This window comes from Podarcis melisellensis, assembly GCF_964234715.1.
Source record: "Podarcis melisellensis genome assembly, chromosome: 11".
NCBI classification, from domain to species: domain Eukaryota; kingdom Metazoa; phylum Chordata; class Lepidosauria; order Squamata; family Lacertidae; genus Podarcis; species Podarcis melisellensis.
Window position 1 is genome coordinate 53,954,958 of NC_138543.1, and position 19,519 is coordinate 53,974,476.

A 19,519-nucleotide genomic window follows, 5' to 3' on the forward strand; every position below is an offset into this window, starting at 1 on the left:
AGCTCGGGCATCCCCCGCCCCAGCCCAGCGCCTGGGGGGGGGGATATAATTTCCCCCCCTTTATTTCCCCCCCCCAAAAAAAAAACTAGTTGCGTCCTATGGGCCAGTGCGCCCTAAGGGTCAAAAAGTACAGTAATTCACAGAGTGGTTATGACTAAAAACAGGGAATGCCCATGATATCCAAAACTCCATGGAGGAAGGGGAAATAAATGTGACTGCCCGCCTTAAACTTCTCTGCTTGAGAAAGCACCTATGGAACGGAGAGCCAAGAGACGAAGGCTGATCCAAAGACCCTTCGTATATCTGTTGAGGCTTGGGTTGCATTCTCTCTGAAAGGTCAGGTTCATAGTTTGGGGGGTTGGCTTCACATTCGTTGTTGACTAGTAGTGTCTTTTATCAACCTAGGGTCGGAGCTAGCAATCAGCCTATCTAGATACAGTGCAGCTTAAATCCAGTCTGGAAAGCTGGAGTCTCCTCTGTCTTGGGCTACATTTTGAAGACTGGAAGCTTCAGCTGGTGCAGAATGCAGTGGATTGGAGGTCACCTCCAAGGAGCTTCCTGAATGAATAGGGTAGTTGAACCCAGGTCTTTTTTTATTTAAGGAAATGGCTTTTTGCAGCCCTTTCCCACCTGGCCTGGAAGGATGGGGCCCTGACTGACTCCAGCTACAAAAGCTGAGGCTGCTGAACAGCGTTTTGGGTTGGGGTATTGTTTGCTTGGGGGGGGGCAGGTTGTTGGTTTTTTTATACTAATTTTTTGTACCCTTATTTTAGAGCTTACCACAATTTATGTCAAAAGTGTTTAATTGGGTTGTGATTTTTTTATGTTTATTGTTTATGACTATTTTTGTTATCCTTGTAATTATGTGTTTTTTCATGTTGTAAACCACCTTGAGCATGGTTTTAACTATGTTTTGTTTTCAAAAGTTGCTCATAAAATTTATTAAATAAAATGAATTAAAAAATACATCCTGTTTGATTCCAGGGGAGATATCGCTTGCCATGTTGTCCATACTGGATACTTGTGCCCTCTCTCCTACCTAATATTTCTTTGTCTTTTTTTCTTGAAACAAAACTGATCATCTGGTCATTATAACTGTTTGAAATTGATATTACCTAACATACTGAGGCTGCAATCCTGTGCATGCTTACCTTTCAGTAAGACCTATTTACCCAAGTCAGTAGCTGTGCAATTCTGTGGTTGTCTGTTGAAGTAAGTTCCAAAGTGGGAGTTATTTCCAAGTAAACATCCATAGAACTGCACTGTTAGTTCCACAGATAGGATTGATGCAACTTAGTGTTTGCACTAATCTAGCAAAACTATAGCAAATCTAGGCAGTCTCGTTAACATTTTTTTGGAATTTGTTTCTCCTCTCCCAGTTCTGCCTCCTGTCCTCGTACCACGACATACAGAGATTCTGACTGAACTTCCACAACTTGATGACTATACTCATTCCATTCCCGAAAACACTAACTTTCCAGCAGGAATTGAACCACAGAGCAATTACATACCAGGTATTATGTGAAAGCAAATGGCGTGACGAGTGGCCTCATGCCATCTGAAGGACTAATTTCAAGCAAAACAACCAAAGAAAAAGCAAATAATGCAGGGAGGAGGGTAGGGCACCCCAGGATTTGAGTTTCTTTGCAGCGGCTGTGCTGGTGGTAGCTTCTCTGACCCTTTAGAAGCCTGTTCAGCTTTCAACAGAATCTTTTATCAGGATTGATAGCCCGCCCAACTCACAATTGAGTTTGGTATCAGTGGATTGTTGGGAATGGACTTGACATTTGATCATCTGCTAACATCCTGGATTTGGGATAAGAGGCACAGGCCACTCAGACTTCTAGTAGATTTTAATGTGTAGACAGTAAACATGTACTAAATTCTGCTTTCTTGTTCTGTTCTTCAAAGCCTAATTCAAGGTTCCAATCTGTATAGGCTGAGTCCAGGATATATTTGAGAGTACTTCTTACATAGAAGCCCTCTTGTCCTTTAAGATCTGCAGATAGACCCCTGCTCGCTCTCTTGGCTATGGGATGTCAGAGACCTCAGCCCCAGCATTTTCTGCTTAGAGACACATCTCAATCCTCTTCCTGAAGATTTGTAAACCAAAGAAGTGTTGCGTCTTCTTTTTCCAGGCTTTAATCCGTGTAACTTCTGATGTGCCTCTAACCCTGTTTAGCCACAGTTTGTTCCCCTACATCAGGGGTCAGCAAACTTTTTCAGCAGGGGGCCGGTCCACTGTCCCTCAGACCTTGTGGGGGGCAGGACTATATTTTGAGGGGGGGGAAAGAATGAACGAATTCCTATGTCCCACAAATAACCCAAAGATGCATTTTAAATAAAAGGACACATTCTACTCATGTAAAAACATGCTGATTCCCAGACCATCCGTGGGCCAGATTTAGAAGGCGATTGGGCCGGATCCGGCCCCCGGGCCTTAGTTTGCCTACCCATGCCCTACATTGATTTGGCTTTGTGATTGTTCTAGTCTCGTATATTTTACGTATAAGCCACCTGCAGTCTTGTGGCAGGCAGATAGGATCTACACTATGGAAACAGATCCCGTATGCTTTAGATATTATTGGATACACATTGATTCATTTTTCTTAACATCTTTTTTTAAAAAAGCTATTTAGGTTGTCATACACTTCATGTTCTACAGTACCTGTTCCCCAAGGGAGGAGGGAAGATGAGAGGTGTTTTTGTTTTCTCCCTGGAAGACTAGAGCCCATTGGCATGTCAGTTGGTATTTGGCTTGCTTCGGGCTGGTTATAATTTGGCCCTTTTTGTGGTGCACCCAGATTGGCCTGTTTTTCAATCAGCTCTGCTAGAAACCCATCCATCCACAGTGTAGGGGGCATGTAGCCTAGAGAGCAGGGGAAATGGCAGGTGGCTGGTGGGTTTTATTCCTCTTTCCTCACATAACATAGACAGTGACATAATGAGATCCCCTGCAATTTATAAAATAAAGGCTGTGTTCACTCTTTAATTCTGCAAATTTCGAAAGCTTTAACATGTGCAGGTTGTACATGACACTGAGAGAACCCTTTCATTTAATGGCTCATTGATTGTACTTTTGGTAGAAACACCGCCACCCGGCTATATCAGTGAAGATGGAGAAACCAGTGACCAGCAGTTGAACCAAAGCATGGATACAGGTAACAGTCTTAATTCTTACTGAAGACTTTAAATATGTAAGGGGCCCCTTTCTACAGTTCAAGGTGGCTTACATTAACAAAATGAAATCTAATTGTGTCTCAACATGGGGTTCAGCTCTAATTTAGGCTGACGGGCAGTGCACTCCTTGGAATATGACTCCACTTCCAATTGTATCAGCTGATAGGTACATTTCACACTAGCTGCAGCTTCCAAGTTGCCTTCATGGGTTGTCTTGAGTTGTGTCCCTTGTAATAGTTAACTGAGGTTACGAAAGCATGGATCCGTGTCTCAAGATCCCTTTCCCCCTAAAGGTGTGAAGCTTTTGCAGTAACTGTGGTTGGTAAAGGAGGTTTACCACACCGCGCTGCCTCTTTTCAGCCCCAAGGTATGCTTGAAGGCAGGAAGTGGGATCAATGTAACATGTGCAAGCTACCTTTGTCTCCCTCCTTACTATAGAACCAGTAGCTCTATTAAGAAAGGAAGGGAGTGAGGCAGCTGCACACCTCTTCACAGCAGGAGAGAGGCACGTCTTGGGGCCCAGCTACGATATAAAAACCCCCGGTTGTTACAAGTACAAACTAGAAACAAGCCTGGCTTTTGATACCCCAATTTGTTAACAGGCTGTAGTTTGAGTGAGCTCAACTTTGCCAAGTTTGGATGCGGCAAAAAAGAAGGGCTATCCGTTTTAAAACTGTGCACTAGCCCTAGTCCAATAAGCAGTTGTTGTGTCTAAACCAGACCTTTAGTTTCTGCAAGTGGCCAGGCAAGCATTTGAGTTTAGTGCAAATCCTCTTAATACTGTACTCTGCCCGAGTTATTTCACATAAGCAAGGGGCAACGTGGCCTTCAGTGCCCAGGGTCAAAATGGGGACGCTGTGGTTGGTGAGAGCTTGAAGTGTTGTGGAGATAAAGGTCTGCAAAGATACTCTGCGCTGAATGTGGGTCATTGCTTGGGAAGTCTTGAAATGTGTCAAGAGGCGTGAATTGTATTGTGTGCAGATCAAAGAGCAGTGCTTGTCGTAGGACTAACCTTGCAAAGTTTTGTCTTTTTCTTTGCGGAGCAATCATGTAGTGGCGAAAGCACAGGTTATCAGCTTGTTTGATGGTGTTATGTGTATGGGGGTTTTTGTGTGTGTCCGTCCCCCCACCCTGATCCCATAACCTTGGGTTTTTGTTTTGTTTTGCTACTCCTGATAGGGGTAGGCTTAAGTAGTAAGCCAACCGAAGTTAGCCGAGGAAACGGTTCAGTTTCTGCTCGCCTTCAGTTATGGCAAATGCTCCGTCCCAGGCTGCAAACATGGGTATTTCTCAGTCTTTGTAATACAGGGACAATAGTTTCTGTGCATATGGCATGAGGTTACTGGCATTTGTCAAGTTAGAAAAAAGCTTGCCTTTGGCTCACTTTCCAAAATATACTTTTGCTGAACAGTAGCAATATTGTAGCATATTCAGAATAAATCTAACATGGGATTGTGCTAGTGAAAATGGGTCCCAGGACCTCAAAACTGCTGCTGGCACAGCCTCCAAATGTGATTACTAAAGTGAATTTTTGTTGTGAACTAACATTTTTTTGTATTAATTCCTCAGGATCTCCAGCAGAGCTGTCTCCCAGTACACTCTCTCCTGTCAATCACAGCCTGGGTAAGTTGTAAACACTTCTTTATAATAAATGAGGTAAATGTGCTTGCATTTGGTTGATTATATTAGAATCCATTGCAGGTGGAATTAACTTGTGGAGTATGGGGAGAAGTGGTTTATTGGGGTGCGGGGATTAGCAGGGACAGTCTCTTTTTAATTTTATTTTAAACACTTCTCCTGTGTCATGTTTTAAGTATGGGCGCGCACCTATGGTTTAATTGCTGTCTTGTGTGTTTTAATCAAGGTGTATTCTATGCTTGAACAATGTTGTGCAGGTGGCTTTTTTGGTAACCTGCTGAGTAGACACACTGGGTAATGTGCTGTTCATAAATAAGCAGTATGTGGAATATCTTCTGGACACATACTTGCAGGCTAAAGTAACTGCAATATTCAAAGCATTGGAATAGTGCTTTTTTAGTGTTGTAGCTGTTTTGTATTCTTCCTCGGCAGTCCTTTGAAAAGTCCTCCAAGGTAGATTTGTAATGTCAGCTGTATCCTATATGGGAAAGCTGAGGCTTAGAGGGCCTTTCCTGATGGGGTGATCAAGGTTGGGGGGAGATTTGACCCAGGGCTTTTGTTGTTCATGGCTTGGTTACTTGGCCACTCTGCTACATTCACACACACACACACACCCGCCGCAAATAAAATCCCTTTCTGTATCTCTGGGGTGTTATTTTTTTTAAAAAAGCATATTTTTCTGTTACTGCAACCCTTGTGAGAGGTTACTGGACTGTGCAGTAGTCTTCCACTTTTTAATAGTCTGCCTGACTATTTCTATTTGGCATAAATGGAAAGGGAAGAATTGCCTGGTTTATTTTTTTGTCCTAGTTGGCAGTGTGGAATGGTTTGGGGAGGAGCAAAGAAATATTTGTTGGCAGTCGATTTTGGCTGGTAGTTGATCTATTATAGGGACATACTTTGTGGTTACAGTTATATCATATTGTCCTGTAAGAGCTGTTTGTGAAGCAGACTCCCATGAAAGGTAGTACACTCTCCTTCCTTGGAGTTTTTAAAGCTGAGAATGGATGGCCATCTGTCTTGGATGCTTTAGTTGAGATTCCTGCATTGCAGGGGGTTGGACTAGATGACCCTTGGGGTCCCTGCAGTTCTATGACCTATGATTAAGATTGCCCTTAGAATCTCTTGAAAACTAGGCACTGCTGAACTGATATCTAGTTGATTCAGCATCTTCTAGTAATATTTTCTCTGAGGGTTGACTCTGTGTTTTGGGCACCTTTAAACTTCAATATTGCTGTGTTAGGTTCCACAGTACATAATGTAATTGCTTCCTCCTTTTGATCATGGTAAACGTAGAGGTGGTTGACGGTATGTCACGAAGCATGTCTTGTATTGTACAAGGTGTTCTGGATGTGGAGCATTTGGAAAAATCAAGCATTCCAGACAAGAACATGCCTTTAATTTTGTGTGTACATGTGTGTGTGTGTGTGTGTGTGTGTGTGAGAGAGAGAGAGAGAGAGAGAGAGAGAGAGAGAGAGAGAGAGAGTGTTGAGGCAACTTGTAGAGAACTAGAGGTTTTGGAGTCTGGTAAATTAGCATTAAAAATATGTTAAGCTTGTTGGATCTGTCGCACAAGATGAAAGAGAGGAAATGCAGAATGCAGAGGTTTCGAAGAAAGTACCGTATTTTTTCTCTCTATAAGACACACTACCCCCCCCCCCAAAAAAAAAGTAAGGGGAAATGTGTGTGCATCTTATGGAGCAAATGCAGGCTTCGTGGGCCAAGCTAGAAGCCAGAACAGTGAGAGGGAGCGCTGCGCAGTTCTCCCTCTAGCTGTTCTAGCTTCTGGCTTAGCTGCGCAAAGCCTCCGCAGGGCAGTGGGGAGCCTTCATCCTTCATGCGGCTATCCGTGGCTTTTGCGGGAGGTGGGGGAAGTGAGAGAGTGCGCGGCTCTGCCACTTTCCCCACCTCCCACAAAAGCCCCCAAGAGCAGTGTGGAGTGGGGGGGGGGGCTTTTCCCCGAGGACGGAGAAGGGCAGCCCATCATGACTCCTCGGGGAAAAGCCTGCAAGCACCGCACACACGCTCCACGTGGCTTGTGAAAGGGAGCGCTGAGCAGAGCCTGGGATGCATACAGGCTCTGCTCAGCGCTCCCTTTAAAGAATTTTTTTTCCCTTGCATTCCCCCTCTAAAAACTAGGTGCGCCTTATAGTCAGGTGCGCCTTACAGAGCGAAAAATACGGTATATTATGTCTTTTCTGCTCAAACAATAGTCAATTAAATGTTTATTTAAGCCAGTGAAGGAAACTGCATCAAACACAATGTGCAGCTAAGAATTCTTTGAGAAGTCTAACCTAAGTCAAGGGAATTGCCTTGTTTAAGGAGCTCAACTAGAGGAGGATTTGGGGAGTATAGCCTTGACTAGCTTCCTATTGCCAAATGATAGTGCAGCATTAATACATGTTAACCACAAGAATTCTTTCTCTTTCCCTTCCAGACCTGCAGCCGGTTACCTACTCAGAGCCTGCTTTTTGGTGTTCTATAGCATATTATGAATTAAATCAGAGGGTGGGAGAAACCTTCCATGCGTCACAGCCTTCACTTACTGTAGATGGCTTTACGGATCCATCAAACTCTGAAAGATTCTGCCTAGGCTTGCTCTCCAATGTTAATAGAAACGCCACTGTGGAGATGACAAGAAGGCACATAGGTATGTACTTCTCACCATGTATTCCAGCGGCTCTCCTGCTTCCTCTAACCTTCTTCCCTTGATCTGCTGAAAAAACTGTTCCTTCCATTGCATTCTTCTTTTTAAATCGAATATCATTTGCTATTTCTTCATCTAAGTAATGGCAGCACAGTAGGTCATTTGTACAGTAGCTGAACGGTACGTTTATATCGCTGCATCTTGGGGCCCCTCAGATCTGCTAGTGACATATATTAAAATATATGAAGAATGAGCAACAGGCAGTAAAGCAAAACTAAGCAGCAGAGTAGCAGGTGCTTACTGGAAGAGCACAAGCATCTGAAAATATGTAACCAGAGATTGGCTAAACAAGACCGTTTGCACTTGCCAGTATGTTGGATCTGGCAAATTTTAGCTGCTTCTGTTGGCTTAATGTTCTTTTTCCTTTTCTAGGGAGGGGAGTGCGCCTGTATTACATTGGCGGAGAGGTTTTTGCTGAGTGCCTAAGCGATAGCGCAATCTTTGTTCAGAGCCCCAATTGTAATCAGAGATATGGCTGGCATCCTGCAACCGTGTGCAAAATCCCACCAGGTAAGAGGTGTATAACCTGCAGAGATCAGCCATCATTTCAGTGTATTGAAATGTATTTATTTGCCTTGCTGTGGTGCCTAAGGAAAACATGTTTCCGTGTGTAATGTAGTGGTACCGATCATTCATCCTTTTACCGTTTTTCCTTTTTTGTAGGCTGCAACCTAAAGATCTTTAATAACCAGGAATTTGCTGCTCTTTTGGCTCAGTCTGTAAATCAGGGCTTTGAAGCAGTGTATCAACTAACCCGAATGTGCACCATAAGGATGAGTTTTGTCAAAGGATGGGGCGCTGAATACAGGTACAGAGTGGCATTCCTCTCCTTGTTAGTACAACCATCCTGCAGCCGGGATGTTAATGTAGGCCTGACGTTCCCTTTTACAAATTAAGCAAATCGGTATCGTCATCGTATTGTCATCTTCAGATGAAGGGTGAAATAGAAATTTAATAAATAAGATCATTGCCCACATTTTATTTGTACGCCACCTTTCATATAGTTAAAACCATTCTGGTGACATATCGCAGTGTTGAAAACCAGATATCGCCCAGCCCCAAATTGGTGACAGAACTTGCTATTGGGGGAGGGGGGTTTGAGGCACTGGCTCTTCGCCCCTTGTGGTCTTAAAAGTGGCCGTGCAAGCTGATTGTTGAGCGGGGACTCTAACCAGGGGTCAGCAAACTTTTTCAGCAGGGGGCTGGTCCACTGTCCCTCAGACTGGGGGGGGGGGCACTGGACTATTTTTTGGGGGGGATGAACAAATTCCTATGCCCCACAAATAACCCAGAGATACATTTTAAATAAAAGCACACCTTCTGCTCATGTAAAAACACGCTGATTCCCAGACCATCCGCGGGCCGGATATAGAATAGAATAGAATTTATTATTTATACCCTGCCCATCTGGCTGGGTGGCTTCCAACAGAGTACAGTGGTACCTCGGGTTAAGTACTTAATTCGTTCCGGAGATCCGTTCGAATTAAGGGACACAGGTGGCGCTGTGGGTTAAAGCCTCAGCGCCTAGGACTTGCTGATCGAAAGGTCGGCGGTTCGAATCCCTGCTGCGGGGTGCGCTCCCGCTGCTCGGTCCCAGCGCCTACCAACCTAGCAGTTCGAAAGCACCTCCGGGTGCAAGTAGATAAATAGGGACCGCTTACCAGCGGGAAGGTAAACGGCGTTTCCGTGTGCAGCTCTGGCTCGCCAGAGCAGCGATGTCACGCTGGCCACGTGACCCGGAAGTGTCTCCGGACAGCGCTGGCCCCTGGCCTCTTAAGTGAGATGGGCGCACAACCCCAGAGTCTGTCAAGACTGGCCCGTACGGGCAGGGGTACCTTTACCTTTACCTTTTACCATCTGGCTGGGTGGCTTCCAACAGAGTACAGTGGTACCTCGGGTTAAGTACTTAATTCGTTCCGGAGATCCGTTCTTAACCTGAAACTGTACTTAACCTGAAGCACCATTTTAGCAAATGGGGCCTCCTGCCGCCGCCGCACCGCTGGAGCACGATTTCTGTTCTCATCCTGAAGCAAAGTTCTTAACCTGAGGTACTATTTCTGGGTTAGCGGAGTCTGTAACCTGAAGTGTATGTAACCTGAAGCGTATGTAACCCGAGGTACGACTGTATTAAAATACAGTGGTCTGTTAAACATTAAAAGCTTCCCTAAAGTGGTCTGCCTTCAGATGTCTTCTAAAAGTCTGGTAGTTGTTCATCTGACATCTAATGGGAGGGTGTTCCACAGGGCGGGCGCCACCACTGAGAAGGCCCTCTGCCTGGTTTAGAAGGCGACTGGGCCAGATCCGGCCCCTGAGCCTTAGTTTGCCTAAGCCCTTGGCTTGTATGCTGACTTCACAGTGTATTTCATCCCCCAACTCTTTCTCCCTTCCTCAGGCGGCAGACGGTAACAAGCACTCCTTGTTGGATCGAGCTTCACCTGAACGGGCCTTTACAGTGGCTGGACAAAGTATTGACTCAGATGGGCTCTCCCTCAGTGCGCTGCTCCAGCATGTCGTAATGCTCCTCGTCTCCACTAGCGCTCTTGAAATGCGAAGTCCGGGCAACAGACTTAAATATTAACAGCTCGTCTGTCGTAGTAACTCGTGTGTGGTCTCCATGAACTGTTTCCTATCCAAAATGTTCAGAGAGAGAGAGAGAGAGACAGAAAAGCACTTGAGGGTCTCATCAGTTTCTAAGCACCTTGTGGGTTTTGTTTCCTATACTCTGATGCTCTAGATGAAAAGTTAGTGTATAGAAACGCCTTCTGCCGAAGGAGGGAGGGACATATTAAATACTTTAATGGTGTTTTTTTATTGGGTATATATAAATTGAGTGTCCTAAAGGTTTACCAATAACATGAGTGGTTCAGTTAATGTATCATGGGACCCCCCCCCCCAATTTTGACACCATTCTGCTGTCCTGAGTTTAAATTCCCATTGATAGATGTGCGGAGCTCCTTGACTTAGGCAGCCATCTCGTAAAAAAGCCCAAGTTCTTGCTTCTCTATATTTTTTTATATTTTTATATATAAATATATATGCAGGCTTTCCGCTGCCCTATAACAGACTTTATGCAGAAAATCTCCTCTCCCCCCCCCCAAACCTTTTCCAAGTGTACTAGCTGTCACCTTAAAAACCCCTCTTTGGAGCGGGAGCGATTCTTGGGTTCCATCTCTTGAAATCATGCGTGTTGAGTATGCTTACTGGGCCTGAAATAGGCAGTGCCACGCTCAACCTTTCACTCCTTGCCCCCACGCCCACCTCCCCCCGGCCAAACCATTTTTCAAAAAATAGATCCTTCCATTGCCCACCTGTTGCCGGCGATGGGTGCTGCTGGCCCTGAGGTCCAGCTTGCACCTTAGTTTGAAAATATGGCGGGAGGTCGTTCCTGGGAGATGCACCAACAGGCCAATGCAGCTGTAACTGTGTGTGGTCTTCTGACTAGGGTTAAGAGATCACAAGGAGGACTATGCTTTCCTGCCTTCTCCTCCCTCCTGCCGTTAGCTATGGTTAATTACCATGGAATCAACATTCATGTTCTATTGGTTTTTCACCTTGACCATGGCTAACAAATGCTACTGGGATCAAGGAGGGAGTGGAGGGGTTCAGACCTGGGTGGAGGCGAGGAATCTCTTAACTGCGGCATCAGCCCTTTGCCTGGAGTGTTGCAATCTCTTAAATGCTAGGTCTGCAACGCATGCGCACATGCAGCCGTTACAAAATAAGTTTTTTTGACTGAGAATCCACATTTTTCTCCCAAGAAAGACTTGTTCACCGCCTTCAGATTGGTGAGTGTGCACTTTCAAAGCAGCACCCTTGTTTTTCAGAAGTGACAAAGCGAGCAGCTGTAAGATGTCGCTGGTCCTTCCGTATCTTGAAACCCTTTATGAGAACTTTCCCTTATCCAGACAGCAGAGATGAGTATGTGAAATGCAGGAGTTGAACTCTATCCCTTTACACTCAGCAGGGTTTTTTTTGATTTGTTTTTTTTAAAGGTTGCCAGGATGCAACCCAGAGTCTCATCTCCGTTGCTCTTAAATCCACTGCTAAAATGCAGGAGACACAAACTCCAGCTCTTCTCCCTCCCAAGGTGTAGTGGGACTCCAGATATGCCAGACAACAGTTTTGGGGAGTGCAGATTGAAAGGAACGGTTGAGAGCAGCCGCACCATCAATTACCTCCTGCTTCACTGGTAGATTTTTTTAAGATAAAAGTTTAAATCAGATTTAATCTGGCTGCCCTACCAGTTTTTCCCTCTCTCCCACACAGTGAAATGCAACTTCCACAAGGGTTTGAACATAAAACTTAACATTTCTTTGAAGGTTTACCGGGCTGGTCCGAACAAAATTGTATGGCTTCGCTTAATGAGCATCCATTGCAGAAGGAGTGGATCTTGCCAAAGTCACTGCTTCTGCAGACTCCCTAGGCTGGGTGTTGCGACCAGCCATAAAAAGAGAAGATTCCCTAGTACATGTTATTGAGAACCCTTGGACACTACATCTGAACCTTGCTTTAAGAAATATTTTGAATTATATTCTACAGATAAGTCTGGGTTGGGTAAGGGTTGGGAAACTGTATAGCAGGGTTATTCTGACTTGAAAAGTATACATCTTACTAACAATCTTGTGATCTAGCTGTCTGTCATTCTCTTGTTGTTGTGGCAGTAGCAGGATTGCCTTTTTTTGTCTGTTTTCTTTCCTCCCCCCCCCCACGCCCCACCCCAAATCGTTTATTTGCACTAGTATTGTACTTTGTAAGTACACCTAGTGACAACTTCAGCTTTGAGAACAAACGTGGCCAGTGTTAAGCTTTGCAATCAGCTGACTGAACGGAAGATAAATGATGGATTTTTTTATGCCTTAAGAAATAGGGCATAGGAGCAATACCAAATATCGAGCCTGAGGGTGGGCAATCAAAGTGGGTCAGACAATTTTAAAAGAATTGGCGAAGCCATTACCAATTTGTGTAGTTTTACCAGTAGCCTAATGTATTGGTAGAACTTGTGAACCTAAGAAATAAGCTTTCATGCGTGTTGCATTTGCCTAATATGTGAATACACTAATAAAAAAAATTTAATTCTCACCATGGCTTGTTTGAATGGTTAAGCAGCAACATCCTCTGCTTAGAGGACTGCTTTATATACTATCTGTGAGTATAACTGGTCCAGGATCCAAAACACTGTGACTTGTATTGCATGCCTAAGGGAGTCTGATTGAACTTGTGGAACGACATCCCCAAGAGATTGTAAAGCTCTCTTGAAACTGGAGGTGGGGGTGGGATTTGCAATATGGCAATGGTTTGATGGGAGCAGGTCTGCCATTCCAAAGCAGAAAAGCATGTGAGGTTTAAAAAATAATAATAATTGGGTATGTCCATGGTTGACATTGTGGGCTTGGAAATTTCAGCTCTCTTGAGCATCTTTTGCTTCCTTGGGGGGACAAAATGCTTTCATTGTCTAGCAGGTGTGAAAGCAAAATCGCCTGTGTGTATTGCTGGAATGATTTCTAGGACCTTGATGCATCAGTATAGAAGACAGGCAGTGATCACAAAACATTTGTGGAAAGTGTCTTTCACAGAACGTAAGTTAAAGAAAAACCAGTTTCTGACCCTTAGTGCCATAGTAGCAAGTTTGAAAGCAAAGTTAGCCAAATTGTCAGTAGTTGTGAAAAGTGGGGCAACTGTGCTTGGGCCTTTCTCATTTCTTCAGGATGCCTATGTCCTACTCAGGCTACTCTCCTATCCTTTCCCTCCCTCCCTCCCTCCCTCCCTCCCTCCCTTCCTTCCTTCCTTCCTTCCCTCTTGCCATCACATTGCTCCTTGGCAAAAACGACAAAACCCTACAAAATCTCAGCTGTTGGCACTTGATCAGGCTAAAGGGCTGTGCACTGTTGTGTTTAGTGGCAATAACCTATTAAAGTTGGTAAACATTGTGATCATCCATGCCTGGTGGTAGTCTCTCTTTTTTTTCTTTTTTAGAGAAACAAGTGTATGGCACAAGCGTTTTGCTGGTTGCTGTTCTCTTGAAAAGCTGTTAAAATCTGAGGGATGGGAATTTGTGTTTTAGTGACAACTTTTATTTCCAATCATATTAAGGGGAATTGTGTAATCTGCTGAGCTGTGGTCAGGGTCTGTGCTCTATGCATTGTGTCAGAGAGGCTTTTATAGCCAGCTTGTCTCATATGATACCCTGCAAAAGAGGATGCTGAATTTTGTTCCAATGGCGCCCTACTCATTTATTCCAGTTTGGTTCGAAGGCACCGTCCCCTTCCTGGCAGGTGCTCAAGTTCATTGAACTGTCAATGATAAATATAGAGCTTGTTAATGCAAAACTTGCACAGGCAGGGCGGAACTGTCCAAAGGAAGATGCCTAAAGACATGGAACAAAGCAAAACTTGCAAAAATGGACGGAAATTCTTGGCTCTCAGCTGTTCCTCTTGAACAGTGGCCTGTGTTCAATTATGATAGCTGAAAGCGAAGTTGGTGGTGTGCTACTTAGAAGCCATTTAAAAACCTGATAAAACAGAAGAGTTTTTAAATACGATTTCCAGTGGCCATAGGTCAGGGCTGTAACGTTTTCCTTGGCCTCACCCTTGTTGCAGGCGGATGTGGAGCTTGTGGCCTTCCAGGTATTGAGTAATAAAAGACAGCCAGGCCACAGTTTGCAGGTATAAATTGGGTCCAGGAAGAGAGTGGGGGGTGAGACATCTCAAAAACTAAATTCTCTGCAAAAGGAGACTTTGAGTAAATGGTCCTCTGTCAGTGCCTTGGCTCCCTTCATCAAGACCAGTGTTCAAAATTAGTTAGGTGCAGTTTGCGCCTGAATTGCGACCATGTGAAGATGCCTGGTTGCCAGGATAATGCCCGACATCACCATCTGGAGGTGCACGCCTGTGGACCATTGGATTTGGACTGTTTTCACATACTTAATACCCCATCCTGTAGAATTCTATGAGTTATATTTTATCTGCACAATTTGAATGAATTTCTGGAACCAAAATGCTTTTTCCTGTGTAGCCTGAGCAAGAGCAGTCACCATTAAGAAAAAGAGGTTTCTAATGCTGATCCAGACCTTACAGAAAGGTAGTAGTAATAATAATAATAATAATAATAATAATAATAATAATAATAGGGCAGACTTCTTTGATGCTTTGTGAAGTAAGGGAGCATTACCCAGGGGAGCAAACCTCTCAGGTTTTGAGTCATTTGGTAATGTGGACATAAATGCATGTGTGAGATCTTCAGTAGGTCCTGCTTGTGTGTATCTCACTGTCTATTGCAATTTTCAATCATGGGTTCCTGGTGAGAGTCTCACCGTTTGAGGTAAAGGAAATGACTCCGACAGAATGGGCCTTCTTGATGACATCCCAGTTGGTGGAACATTATCCCCAGAAATCTTTGCCTGCTGTTGCCCTTCATTGTTATGAAGACCTTTTTGTTTGTTTCTGAGGTGCAGTTTTAATTCTGCTGACTGTTCAGTGCTGGTCTAGAGACTTTATTTTTTTATTTTTTGCTTAATTGGTTTTTGTATCATTTTTACTTTTTTTTGAAAACTGCCCTGAGAGAACAATTGAAGGGCCCTATATGAATACAGTGGCACCTTGGTTTTTGAACGTAATCCATTCCGGAAGACCATTTGAGTTATGAAACATTCGAAAACTGAAAACTCGTGACATGTTCGACTTCCAAGGCGTGTTCAAAAATCGAAGCATTTACTTCCGGGTTTATGGTGTTTGCAAACCAAAATGTTCATCAATGGAGGCGTTCAAAAACGGAGGTACCATTGTATTTTCATTTGCAGCTTTTTTTTGTGCCAGCCTCCACCCCTCTTTATGCCATCCTCCTTTTTCTCACCCTCGTTATGAAGCACCCCTAAAAATACCCAGCTTTTGCTATGATAGTCTGCACCTCAGAAGGAAGGAATCCAACCAGTGGCTTCAAGTAACAAGAAAGGAGATTCCGACTCAACATTGGGAAGAACTTTCTGACGATAAGAGCTGTTTGACAGTGGAGCTGTCTCTCTCGGTACATGGTGGACTTGAAAGTTTTTAAGCAGAGGTTGGATGGCTGTCTGTCCTGGATGTTTGAGCTGAGATTCCTGCATTGGGGGTGAGGGGTTGACTAGGTTACACTACTGCTTGTGGGGAACTTTCCAGGGGTCTCTTGCCAAAGGTGTTTGGGGCCAGAGGCAAGGATGGACAGAGCAATAGATGTGTACAACTGAAGTTTCTGCAGGCATCCCAAGCAGAGAAGGACTAGGCATACCTGCTGTTGGACGACCCATTTGAGCCAGGCAAAGACATTCACGGAGGGCATAATAATAATAATAATAATAATAATAATAATAATAATAATAATAATAAATTTATTATTTATACCCCGCCCATCTGGCTGGGCCTCCCCAGCTACTCTGGGCGGCTTCCATAAAAACCAAAAATACAGTAAAATATCACACGTTAAAAACTTCCCTGAACAGGGCTGCCTTAAGATGTCTTCTGAATGTCAGGTAGTTGTTTATCGCTTTGACATCTGCTGGAAGAGCGTTCCACAGGGTGGGCGCCACTACCGAGAAGGCCCTCTGCCTTGTTCCCTGTAGCTTTGCTTCTCGCAATGAGGAACCGCCAGAAGGCCCTCGGCGCTGGACCTCAGCGTCCGGGCAGAATGATGGGGGTGGAGACGCTCCTTCAGGTATACTGGACCGAGGCCGTTTAGGGCTTTAAAGGTCAGCACCAACACTTTGAATTGTGCTCGGAAACATACTGGGAGCCAATGTAGGTCTTTCAAGACCGGTGTTATATGGTCTCGGCGGCCGCTCCCAGTCACCAGTCTAGCTGCCGCATTCTGGATTAGTTGTAGTTTCCGAGTCACCTTCAAAGGTAGCCCCACGTAGAGTGCATTGCAGTAGTCCAAGCGGGAGATAACCAGAGCATGCACCACTCTGGTGAGACAGTCCGCAGGTAGATAGGGTCTCAGCCTACGTACCAGATGGAGCTGGTAAACAGCTGCCCTGGACACAGATTTGACCTGTGCCTCCATGGACAGCTGTGAGTCCAAAATGACTCCCAGGCTGCGCACCTGGTCCTTCAGGGGCACAGTTACCCCATTCATGACCAGGGAATCCTCCACACCTGCCCGCCTCCTGTCCCCCAGAAACAGTACTTCTGTCTTGTCAGGATTCAACCTCAATCTGTTAGCCGCCATCCATCCTCCAACCGCCTCCAGACACACACAGGACCTTCACTGCCCTCACTGGTTCTGATTTAAAAGAGAGGTAGAGCTGGGTATCATCCACATACTGATGAACACCCAGCCCAAACCTCCTGATGAACAATGGGAGTGTGTGGCCTTTTCAGAGTCCCAAGGGCCACAAAGGAAGACCTGGGGGGCCACATTTGGTCCTCTGGGGTGGTAGAGCCTGAGTGTGTTCTGACCAGAGTGGAGTTGCACCAGTCACTTGGTGCCAGAGTCTCCGTTTGGCATGAAAATGTGTCCCAGGTTCAAGCCTTGGCATGTTCAGTTAAATGGACCAGGTAACAGATTACGGGCTAAGAGCCTTCTTGTGTCAAAGATCCTGGAACCTTAATTAATTCATTTATTTATTGCCTCATTTGTAGATCTTAGCACACGGATCAGGAAATTATGGTCTGGAGTCAACGTTCCTTGACTGCCAGCAAAAGGCTTGTTGAGCTAATGGGGTAATGATGACACAATATGAAATCATTACTATTTTTTGTTACTTATTAAATTTATATAGCGCCCTTCATCTGAGGATCACAGAGCGGTTTGCAGTCTCAAAATCCAGTGCAACAGTTGCACTAGTGGGAAGTTTGTTGTTCAAATAGGGGTATTGGGGTGACACCAGATCTCTGAACAAGAAGACACAAAAACCGTGCTGGCGTCCTGCACCTTTTCCTGCCAGGGTTAAGGGGCCCCTGACCATTAGGTCCAGTTGTGGCCAACTCTGGGGTTGCAGTGATTATCTCACTTTATTGGCCGAGGGAGCCGGCGTACAGCTTCTGGGTCATGTGGCCAGCATGACTAAGCCGCTTCTGGCGAACCAGAGCAGCGCACGGAAACGCCGTTTAACTTCCCACCGGAGCTGTACCTATTTATCTACTTGCACTGTTGTGCTTTTGAACTGCTAGGTTGGCAGGAGCAGGGACTGAGCAAAGGGAGCTCACCTCATCGCGGGGATTCAAACCACTGACCTTCTGATTGGCAAGTCCTAGGCTCTGTGGTTTAACCCACAGCGCCACCCGCATCTCGCTAGCACACCGCTAAAGAACTTCAACTTAGTGCCACATTGAATTTATTCCATTGTCTTCAAAAAGTTGAAACACTGTTTTGTATTCTTCTAAATGGTGTTTTGCCAAAGAGATGTTGGGGAGATAGAATGTTCTAGAAAGCTCACAGGGAGACCAGAATCGCTTTTATTTGTTTCTGCTGCTCCCACACAAAAAAGCCATGATTCCACTGAACTTGAAAGAGAAGTTGCACAGGAAATTACTTGCGTTGTATTTTTAAGGTGCTTTTTAAAAAATGTTACTAGAGGCCACCATGATTTCTGGACTTGAATGGAAGGCTTCCATACATCAAAGGCCTCCCTCTTGACCATGAACTGCTAATTTTTATGGTGCATTTGAAATCCCCTCTCCCTTGCCATTTTTAAATTGGATTGTAAAAAATAAAAAGAAATGCAGTCGTAGCCCCTGGTCACAGAAACCTAGAACTGGGAATTATTTTTAAAACACGAGCATATTACTGGCCTTAAAATGAGAGAGGGAAGAAAATGAAATCCATATTTCATGAAAGATGCATGTTGAAATCATGAAAGGAGATATTTATAAGGGAGCCACAGCTCATTTAGAAAGGATGGAATTCTTCCTTTAGTCAAACCACATGGTCGGCAGCTAAGTGATCTGTCAAATGATGTAACTGTGTATCTACCCAAAGCAGTGTGCCACTTTTTTTTCTGCTTTCAACCACTGTTGGAAGTGATCCTATCACTAGCATGCTATATAGTAGCAGTCAGCAACTCATGGAGGACCGGCCCTATCGTTAGGTAAAGTGATGTGTCTGCCTAGATGCTTGAGATGGTGAGAGAGTTGCAAGCAAAGAACCAAATACTTGCAAATAAAGTTACATTTGCGTCAACAGGCTCCTCCCACTGGTGGTTAACCCTTGATAGACTCACCTCTCCCTGAGGGAGTGGAGTCACTCTCTGTGGTTTATCCAATGCCTAAGCCAATACCTCTTACATGCTGTAATCAATAAAGTTGTAGCCTTTTTTAGCCCATTAACCTTATATGCTGTGTCCATGTTTCTTTCTTATCCTCAAGCGGGTGGCAGGTCCTCGAATCACAACTCGTGTTGGAGGACAGAACTGAACATCCCAGGGCCTTCTCTGTACCCCTAAGGCAGCCTCCTGCCTCCAGACATGGCGAGGGGTTCAGTACTGTCGCTTGAAGCTGGAGGTGTTGGGAGTTGACCCTGGGATGTTCTTTGTGCCAAGTGTGTTCTGCAGCTGAGTTGTTACCTGCTGCTGAGGGCCTGGATTAGGCCTTTCCCTGTGTCCTTGTGCAGCTAGAACACTTAAACCCACAGGATAAACAGTGACCTTGAAACCAGGATGAGAAGTGCCGGGTTGCCGTGGATATCTGAGCCTGTTTTGCCTTGAGATCTGCTTGTTCCCCTTCATAAATGTCATCCTTGGAAGCCCATCTGTAATACGGGGGGGGGGGGGACGGGGACTCTTAACTGGGAGCAAGAAATTTTCGGCAGGGGAAAGAATCCTTCCCCCTCCCCCACTGCTTTGATTTTATTTCTTCCTTTAATGAAACCAATGTGCTGCTTGATTGTAAAAACAGATCAGAACTCAAACTGGTTTGCAAAAGCGTAAAGCAATACAACTATTGGTAAAAACAGTTAAGAGCAACTATTTAAATTGAAACTGAACTGAACGAACGAACTGAAACACGTCATTCTACATATCTGGGTAGA

The 19,519-nt window shown here is 44.8% G+C and overlaps 1 protein-coding gene across 5 annotated transcripts in view; it reads left to right on the top strand.

Moving 5' to 3' along the window:
* SMAD2 (SMAD family member 2) overlaps positions 1-12,604 on the top strand; it is a 39,274-nt gene extending 26,670 nt beyond the window's left edge. For all 5 annotated transcript variants that reach the window (XM_081929861.1, XM_081929865.1, XM_081929862.1 and 2 more), the window contains 7 exons: positions 1,380-1,514; positions 3,087-3,161; positions 4,750-4,803; positions 7,256-7,468; positions 7,898-8,035; positions 8,189-8,333; positions 9,918-12,604. In XM_081929861.1, coding sequence (XP_081785987.1) covers positions 1,380-1,514; positions 3,087-3,161; positions 4,750-4,803; positions 7,256-7,468; positions 7,898-8,035; positions 8,189-8,333; positions 9,918-10,041 — 884 coding nt within the window. In that variant the 3' untranslated portion in view covers positions 10,042-12,604. The remainder of the gene's footprint in view (positions 1-1,379; positions 1,515-3,086; positions 3,162-4,749; positions 4,804-7,255; positions 7,469-7,897; positions 8,036-8,188; positions 8,334-9,917) is intronic.
* The last annotated feature ends 6,915 nt before the right edge of the window (positions 12,605-19,519 follow it).